General features: G+C 38.8%; 1 protein-coding gene across 3 annotated transcripts in view; it reads right to left on the bottom strand.

Moving 5' to 3' along the window:
* Nucleotides 1-418: 418 nt before the first annotated feature.
* The window catches only part of RGS6 (regulator of G protein signaling 6), a 325,966-nt gene continuing 316,166 nt past the window's right edge, over nt 419-10,218 (bottom strand). For all 3 annotated transcript variants that reach the window (XR_016280962.1, XM_089521807.1, XM_089521808.1), the window contains one exon: nt 419-2,296. Coding sequence is in view for 2 of the 3 variants with exons in the window: in XM_089521807.1 (XP_089377933.1) it covers nt 2,246-2,296 (51 nt within the window). In the remaining variant the exon portion in view is untranslated. The remainder of the gene's footprint in view (nt 2,297-10,218) is intronic.

The following is a 10,218-nucleotide window of genomic DNA, read 5'->3' as shown; positions in this document are numbered from 1 at the left end:
GCCAGCCCCTTGAGTGCTGCTCCTCCCATCTCCAGGTTCCCGAATCAGACACCCTTTCGTTCCCATTCATTTGCCCTGAATCAGACTCAGGAGGCACAGGAAAACTCGCTTTAAAACCACTGTTTTTTAAAACCGATTTATCGACCTATAATTCGGGTTTTCCTAGATAAATCGAATCAGATTCGAATCTCAATGGGAACGATTTCGGAGCAATGCAGGTCAGATTCGTGCTCCAATGGAAATGATGCACCCATGATTCGCATCCAGACCCGCTTTATAGGCCAGTGGGAATGACCCCTAGATGTTTTAACAAGCTCTGGTACAGACCACTTTGTCACTGTTCCCTGTTTTTGTTTTTCACTACAAACCTGGGGTGGGGTTTACAAATATGTCTTTACTAGTTTCCTTGGGTTATGTTCCACTTCCTCAGATCTTGCCAATAAGAACAATCTTGAGAAATTAACTTCTGTAGATCATTTCCACTCCTAGCCAAGCTACCACATAGATTTTCAGCCATTCCTCATTTATTGCCATATGTTGAAACAAATTCTTGACTACATTACACAAGAAATAATTTGCTACCAAATGCTGAAGATGTTAAAGATTGATTTTTTTAAAATCATAGTCTCTCTCTCTCTCTCTCTCTCTCAGTGGATATCTGAATTGTTTCTGGACAATTAAACCTCAGCCAAGCCTACTGAGATTTTTCAACAGAAATGACCACAAATTATAGCCTCTTGTGTAGAGCAATGTCCCAAATCCTCAATCAGTTCAGTTTAATCTATTTGACCTAACTATGGGATAAGCATAATGGGAAAATGCAGACACATAACAGTGTAAATATTCTTTCTGCAATCAAGTGTCAGCATTTCAAATATGTTGTTTTTATAGAACATCTGTGTACATAAAACAGGCCTGCACTGCCTGAGTTAAAGCAAGTGGAATGCTGCCTACCACCCACCACAAATGTGGTTTAGTAGACCTCTTCCATTTTCTAATCTTGATAAAAGTGCAAAAAAGAAGAAGTAGAGGGACTGTCAAATACTTGGCAGGCTAAGACCACAATATATGGCTGGGTCACAATACAAGTTGTGCAGGCCTGGCAAAACATTTTGATACTTTTTTCCTGGAAACAGTGCCATATCTTTACACATGTAAATGCAAAACAACTCGACTGAAACCAGAATGCTCACATGGAACTTAAAAAGTCTGACTTTGTGAACTAGAACCCTAGCTGACAACTGGTAGCTCAGATCCTTCCCCCCAAACCATGTTTGAATGAAGAGCTAAACGCACTTTGACAACCAGTTTTGGAAGTCCTCTGCCAGGCAAAACTGAATTATCTGTCCTTCCTTCCTTTGTCCCTTCCTAGTAAAAGGAGCATCTGGTTATTATTTTTATTGGCCCCAGATAGGTCCGAAAGGAAAGGAAATGTATATGTATAGCAATTCTCCCATAAAAGGTCTCTATGCAGACAGGAAAAAAAAAACTACTTTGGACATGTTCTTTCCTATTACCTTGATTCTGGACTTTAATCTGCACTCCTACTCCAGGTTGGCAATCCTCCCTCCCCTTTGTTACATGCTGTCCAATAGGAGACTCATAGGTTTTGGAAAGGATGCCAAATCTGAGATGCTACTGTCAAATGAGTGGCCCATAAACCACAGCTAGGAAATGTCACTCCTACCTAAGTATGTGGAAGAGGGATACTTATGTCTGTGCACATGCATCAGCGGTGGTGGTGGTGGCAGCAGCAACAGCAGCTAGGAGCATGACAAAATGTCTGCATTATGAATACTGATCTGAACAGCTGTTCTTTACCTAGATTTCTCTTAGGACCCACACATTAAAATAATGCTTATAGCACATTCTCTCTCTTTCTGCTGGGACTGATATCCTCTATACCAAAAAGTGTGCTCCTCTGAAATAAAATTAGAAATAAAGAGTAATGTCTTCATAGAACTCAGTGCCATTACAAAGCTGTACAAGTAAGAAAAAAGTGTTGATGTAAACTATGAAAAGAAGAACCTCCAGTGGGCCAGACTCTCCATCTTGATTTGCTTTCCCTTTCCTGGGCTTCCTCCTTCTGTCTGCACTGTCTCACAGTTGTACACACACAGTGACCCAGTTGCCCCCCAATGATATTTCCTTCGTGCAGAGGAGGAGGAGGAGGAAGAGGAGAAAGAGGAGGTCGAGTGCAGCTGTCCTTCGAAGATGTCAGTGGCTGCTTGCGGAGACCATGCTGTCAAGAAGATTGCATCAAGCCTGTGAGGCGCTTGCCTGCCAGTGACTTCCCCTGGAGGAACAACAAAAGGAAAGGGGGAGTGGGGTAGAGGGAAGACAGAAGAAGCCAAGACTATAAATACATCTTGTTGTTACTTGGTAAAACTGTTCAGTGAGGTTTTTTTTTAAAGAAGCTGATGCTGTGACCAAAGATGAAAGGAGAGAGAACAAAAGGTTGTGGTGATGACAGACTGGGGGGGGGGGCACCTGCCTTTATTCTATGATTCTCAAAGATAAAGGCCATGCCAGGTGTCAGGGAAGCAGATTCAGTATACCTTGAATATTTGCTATTGTTGATGGGAACCTTATGACCAGACACTGCAAGGACATAGCTGGTGAGGCACTTCAGGTCAAGCACTGTTCAGTGATTGGGAACATTAGACTCTGTCGTTGAATCCACTCCTATCCCCTGTGGTTGCACCCTTCTGCCCTTGAATGCAAAGGTGGAATGCAAACCTTTGAACTTCTATGACATTAAATCCAACCCTTGGACTGAAAGAAGCCCACCTCCACCCTTTTGTATAGTTGATCCCATATTTTGCTTCCTTTACCAAAAGGTCTACTCATTTGCAAAAGAAGACTTCAAATTTATTATTGGCTTTGTTGTATTCACAGTGATGTCATTTTGGTGTATTTAGAGATATCACACAACTGTACCTTAGTCCAAACATACAAGGCAACTTGGTTGCTTTTGGTATCATTTGGCAAATGTGAGTCAAAATTGCAAATAATTAGTACAGTTTTGCAAAAATTCAAGCCTCGTGTCCTCTCCAAACAACATTCTGCATGCACTAACCCTCTGATGCAGCACTGAACTCTGCTTTAGCAACAAGAAACAAAAAGGGGAAAGGTACAAAATACAACAGAAAACTAGAGGGTGACAAATTTATTTTTTTAAGTTGCCAGTAAGAAGACTTTGGAACACTGCACACCTCATCTCTTTTGGTTATATTTCTGTATAAGTTCAGCTTACTTTTCCTGAAGCAGTTTTGTTTATAATAAAACAAAAAAAGATTTCCTTCATAACTGGCAAAATTGTTGAAATATGCTGGTAAGTAATCAGATATCCTCTCTGTTGGAGATAAATGCTTAAGCTGGCTGTTCTCACAAGAAATAAATTTAATAAAATTCTTGGACATTTAGAATATCATCAGTTTTGTAAAGTATAGCTTTACATGTATTTTAATGCATTTTCATTTAAACCAGAAAGAAATTTTGTTTTCTGAAATATATAAATAATTGTCTACATTCTGTTATGAAGTTATGTCATTGTAAACCAGTTTTCCACCATGTAAAGTTGAATTTCTCCACTGAGCAATGTTTGTATTCTCAGGAGGGGAGCAGAGATGTAGTTATGTCAACAGAACCATTGTGCAAGTGGAGCCAGCTGCATGGCGATTGCACAGCCAGTCCTGATGCACAACCCATCCCAATGCACAACCTGTTCTAATATGCAATGTGGCCAGTTGGGCAATGTGTCCAGTCACTCAATTGTTTCATTGTGCAATTGGAGCTCTCCTTGCAATACAGGATATCTTGCATGGTGTCCCATTGTGAATTATTGCAATTCACTAGCATGGTTGCATGCTGTGTCAGTGATGTAGCTCCATCACCACAAAGTTACTAATCATCATTGTATCTGATGCAAGATCTCAGCCAATTTTCATTAAACTAAAATTTGGTCCTTTTAATAGGAGGTTCTCTCTCAATTATTTATCATTTAAGCCAGAAAAAAAAATCAATTTATACTAGTATGTAAAATACACTGGCCCCTTGGTATCTGCTGGGGTTTTCCTCAGGACCCCCATGGATGCCAAATTTGTCCCATTAAACACAATGGCATAATGGTGTCTCCTATAAAACAGGAAAACCAAGCTTTGCTTTTTAGAATTTATATATCTTTTAAAATATTTTCAAGCTGTGGATGGCTGAATCCATGGATATGGAGGGCTGACTGTATTAGGTGTAAATCCAATTGTTAGTCTCTAATACAGTAGAGCCATTAACTCAATGGTATATTTGTAAGTGTTGATTTACCAAGTTGCTACTGATTCACTGGGTCTACTCTAGTTGAGATTAATTATTGGATTTAGGCCAATGTTCTTTCATTGCCTATTTCACACCGAGACACCTTTGAAATTGAAAATGCCTAAATGTCTGTCTTCTTTGGGTCTTCCTTCAATCAGGTAAGCTCCCCATCCCACCCTGTCCCACCCCAAATAGTGCATTTGTATCCCATCCATCCTCTATTTTGTCAAGTCAAGCAGATATACTTACACTGGTCAGGTGTAGAACTGCTTAGCTTGCCTGATGTAACTAGAACAAGTTCTTTCCGATCAATTATTGGAACTAACATTTTCCATGGGCAATTGAAACAAAGGACACTTGGAATTACATGACAATTAGAAAATAAAATCTGTAGTGTCACATAATTCCACAGTGAGTACCTACCTGGATCAAATGATTCCAGCATCACCTCAAGGCATTCTTTCCAGAGCTACTCATCTAAGAGCATAATGTATATTATGGTTATTTAATAAATACACATATCTCAGTTTAATCAGTGGTGTACACAAGGTAACAAAAAGTGTTGCCGAGAGGACACAATAGAGTACTCAGAATAAGATTAGATCATGTTCACTCTGATCTGAATAACATGCAATATGTATATTTTTTATCATTCATTCCTGCAAAGTGCAACCTTCCTGCCTTCAGCTTATCACAATGAGAAGCACTAATTGCTAACTGCATTTTATAGTTTTGTTAGTGGTCTACAGGTTGTGGTTGGAATCCTGGTCATACAATATACAAAGTTGCACTTCTTCAGTGTTGAGCAGCAGTGGTGATGGAAGGCAGGCCAGGGCCGAGATCCTACATCAAACAGTGTAATGTTCCACCCATGCAATTCCATGTCCTCTGCTCCTCCTTTTTACTGGGGAGGGGAAGGAAGCAGAAGGTAATTCAACTGATAAAGGACCAGTCAGTCCCAGATTGAAGCAAGGAAGAAATGTGGCTGTGCTCGCTGATGGAATGCACCTTCTTTTTCCTTCCCCCTAGAACCTAGATTATTAGGTAGTTACATCACTGTAAACCAACCTACAATCATCCAAAGTTGAATTGTATACTATTCATATTTTTAGGAGGGAAATAGAAACATAGCTACATCTTCAGGAACATTATGCAAGTGGTGCTACCATACCACCATAAGACCTGCTGAGCAACAGGAGTTCCCATTGCATGTCATGGCGTCTTGTGCTATGCAACAAAGCCCTCTATTATACAATGGGACACAGTGCAGGATGTCCTAATGTATATCATCATAATTCACTCAAAGGGTTGCACAATGTTAGAAATGCAGCTGTATCACTCTAAATTTATGAATCATAACCTCTGATGCAGGATCTCAGCCTGTGTCTTTTGGCATGGAGGAATGCTCTATAGCAGAATTCTTTCTGTTTCTCCCCTGAGCAATGTGACTTCCTATACAGTATACTGTCTATACTGTAACAGTCTACCAACTCCTGGAATGAATTTTCTCTCCCACTCATGAATCCTGTGCCATTTGACACTTACACAATACATAGGAAGCTGAAAGCAGGAAAAGATAAGCAAACCATTTGTGCTTCCTTCCTTCCTAAGATGGATTCAGCTGACTCCAAGACACCATGCAGTGACTTAAAGATCTATATTTATAATGCATGGAACTTGTAACCACACCAACCAACCCCCACACACCCCAGTAATTTTGAGATCCCTAACTATTCCAAGGAAGAGGTATTTGTGGAAGTTGTGAATATTAGAAGAATAACATGCTAATTTATTCAGAATTTGTTGGTGGCTTCTTTCTACAAGGGTAGTTCATTGTTGTTACCAATTCATCCCTGCCAAAAAGTATGTAATACACTGTGTTACTCATTACTTGCTCATTCTTCCTTAACTTATTTTTGTTTGAATTAATCTTTAAAAATACAGTTAACGAAACCATCAAACTGACTTCCCCAAATAATCTTTTTGAAATAATAAATAACTACTTCTTTCTCAATATTGCAACAATCACCTTATTTTAATTAAAATGACTGAACATGACCACGTGGCTCTCGTGAATAGGACCTTTCAGAACTGGCTATTCACGAAGAAAGGGATTTTAATAATGTGTTGAATAGTCTGTATTTGTGTGATTTTTTTTTAAAAAAATGAATGTTTTTAATCCTATTGATAATTTAATTCTATTTTAACTTTCGTATGCTTCAGTGCTGTGAACTTTTATCTATATTTTACCTTATTTATTTATTTAATATGCCACCTTTCCCTGAGAATGGGTGGCCAACAAAAAGAATGAAAAAGATAAGCTAAAAACCTAGCCTAGAATCCACTATTGCAGTTTTGGAGATGTAACCTAAAGTTCCACATCAGTAACTGATTCATACTCCCAGCCTCTACATATTCATGACTGTGGCACTTTTGCCATGATCCTCTAATCTTGTTATATCTAGTTGCAGCTGCTTCAAGCAGCGGTAGTCTGTTGTCCTATCAATCGGGGTGTCCTAAAGCAGGTTCCTTAATCAACTATACTTAACTTAGCTGATCGTGGCCTTGATAATAATAATAAAAAAAATCAAAACACAGTTAAACAAGTTATCATTTTAAAACGCATTTGAGTCCCAGGGCAGGAAAAAAAAAGGCAGAATGATCATGACAATACATTTTTGCTTTTAACACATTACTTCCATATTCTGGGTTTATTAATTGATGTGTAAAGTACAGGGACCCCAAATGGTTCTTAGTACTCTGGAGATGTTAACTGTAAATAAAAGGTGAACAGTGCAGTAGGACTGTGTCTTACAAATCTTAGAATAATTTAAGCCGTTTATAATACTTTAGTGCAGGAAAGTAGGAAATCTTAAATTTCTCAGTAACTACAGTAAAATTGGGCATAACTGTGCAGTGGCAGGTTACACGTGATGTGACTATAAACCCCAAAGGGGGAAGCACTGAAGTGACTCCTAGTATACCCGTAACAGTCTGGCTACTGGACTCTGAAACTGGAGAGTTGATCACTGAAAATAATCGTCCATTTGAGCTGTGCATCTCCTCCCCAGTACTTCCAAAGAAGCTGATGAACAATGAAGTTTCTTTCTTGCTGACTTCACTAGCAATGGCAATGGCTCACCTCTTGGGTCATATAATTCAAAAGAGGAAGTAGAGTGTCATCTCATACAAAGTAAAGCCATAAGTGCAAAACTGCTGAGCTCTTCCTAGGCTCTGGTGAGAAAATTATGGTGTATGGTGACATGTCTAAAGAGTCCAGTGATTAGTTTTGTCTTATTAAAGAACCTCTTCCACCGCACACACACATCATGATCGTGAATTAACAAGACCAGCTAAAACAAACTCAAGTTCCATACTCATTGAAATTTTAAGCCTCTTCTCTGCTTCATTAGAGGAAGAGGGTAAACTGACCTGGCAGAAAAGGATGGGTTGAGGAGATTGTGTTCCAAGTCTGTCTGGAATCTTCTCCTTGAATCCTTCCTTTCACCAATTTGAGAGTGCAGCATGCATTTGCCTCCAATTGTCAAGCTCTCTGTCTTTTATCTAATCAACACTGATCCCATTAGGAATTTTGAAAGATACTGCAGGGTGAGAGTGGCTGAAGGCCTTTGAAAATGGCATCTTCCTTTAAATTTTGTTGAGGATGGGGTGGGGAACTTCATCTCTGAATGGCTAATCTTTACATGCACATTCTTGGTTTTTTTCATCCTTCATATTACAAAACAAGACTACATGGGGATACAGTCTGCAAGGCCTTTTGATCCTTAGACCAGTGGACATCCTAACATCTCCCCAGGAAAGACACTGCACAGCAATTTACGTTCATACTACACAATGTCTCCTGTGTTCCAACCAGCACTGTAGAGAAAAAGTATATTCCAGGTTCTGTATTTATCATATATTATTGAATACTCATTCTTTCTCATTGATCAACCTTATTCATACACCCACCACTTTGAATATTAGATCCCCCAGTGCCCTGGAAGATATTTAACCCCCTGGGAAACCAGAAACTGCATCCATGGTGATAAAACACTGATACTGAGAGGCTGTATTTCTGGGGACAAATGCCTCTTGCTGTGGTATTCTTTAATTCAGGCCATATGATATATTTGGCTTCTGAGAACTACATCAACACAAATCCTAAACAAAACAGGGCACACATAACCCCCTGTTATTGAACCAGGAAAAAAAAAATCTCATGAAACCCTGCAAATGCTCCATGTGTTTTTCATTTATAATTTTGCTACAGAACTCACAGACCATATCCCTTTTAAAATAGCATTTTATTAGAATTTGCAAAATGATACACAGACATAAAAAGGTAACATAAATTAAGAAAAGAAGCAAAATTAAAATGCTCAACAGAGGATATAAGCAAAACACAGCAATAAAATAAAGTAATAGGAAGAGAACATAAAATTTAAAAGAGAAACTCACATAAAAAGAGATCAAAAAGAGGATTTAAATTAGTATACGTATAACAAGTAGTGGACAGTAACATAAAAATGAAGCCTAACGTCATTTTTTTAAAGCAAGAAAGGGTATGTTTTGAATACTATTGTAATAGGTGCTACACATATTTACATAATTGTACTACCACAGTCTGTATATATGAGCACATATACAGAGCAACCCAAAGACGAGATTGCTAATCTCAGAAGTTTAGAAATAGCACAGTGCATGGTTACCTGATCCTTCCAATTTCAGCTACACCCAATTGCTCTTTCAGTTAACACATTTGTATTTTTAAGGGGTATACACATACAATTACTATAGTCCACACATAAATATTTTTGGGGGAGGTCCTCCCTGCTATGTTTACAAACAAAACTGCTCCCTAGCTCCTTATCTTGACAGCTATTTTTTGTGTTCTGCCTTAAGAGCAGCTCAATATATAAGTAAGTAATGCTAAGTGGAAGAAAGTAGGTGTTTCCTCTATAACACAGGAAACAGGTTAATACATTTAAACACACACACACACAGCACATTAGAGGCTTTCTAAGTATTTCCATGCTTCGTTGCAGGAGATGTAAACTGTCACATGATAAACTGGGGTGTTGCAGCTGTAGTTTGATGCCTCATCCAGAACACCACACAGACCAATGTCTGGATTGTGTGCTGCTGTGCATGAAGCCACTGTGACAGGAGGAGGCATGCTTTGCTAATTACATCCTTGAAGGAAGCAATCCATAATTCTAGCAATCTTTTTCCTGCTGCAGGGAAGTTTCTAGTAGATCTAGTTTGTAGCCCAAGGTTTATTCTGCACAAAATTTGCATGTGGTTTCTTTTTTTTATTTTTGATCTAGAAACTGCACAGAAAATAAAATTTCTGCACAAAAATCGATCTTTCCTGTGCCCCCTCCCAAAAAAATTGCTGCAGTTGAAGATCTGTTCTATGTCAAACTCTCTGCTTTTTGTGCACAATGCTGTTAACTGTGCAGAAACTGCTATTTTCTATGCAAAAAAGTCATGTGTGAATTTTGCACAAAATGTCATAAAATAAAGAACATTGTCATCATCCAGGATTTTCCTGGGGAGAGTTTCATGACAATCAAGAAACAAGCTTTTGGCCATTTTTGAAAGTTTTTGAATATCTTTCCAGCCCTAGACATGAGATAAGGAACTACCTCATCTCCATACACTTCTCCCTCTTTCTTGAAGCATCCAATGCTGATGTCATGGCACTGCCACTCCTATGAACATAATTGGCTGTTAGTTTTGCAATAGGGCAATGCACAGCACAGGAATGCTGTGTTTATCTACATGTTGCCATGATCTACAGCAGTGATGGCAACAGCAGCTCTTCTGTAACTTCCATCAGTGTTTGACAATATAGTCAATGAGAGATCAAGGGAGTTGCATCTGGAAAAATACTTTTTTTTA

The sequence above is a fragment of the Sceloporus occidentalis genome, unplaced genomic scaffold (genome assembly GCF_023333645.1).
Source record: "Sceloporus occidentalis isolate IW3139 unplaced genomic scaffold, rSceOcc1.0.p SCAF_4, whole genome shotgun sequence".
Lineage (NCBI taxonomy): Eukaryota > Metazoa > Chordata > Lepidosauria > Squamata > Phrynosomatidae > Sceloporus > Sceloporus occidentalis.
This window is presented reverse-complemented; position numbering and strand designations above follow the sequence as displayed.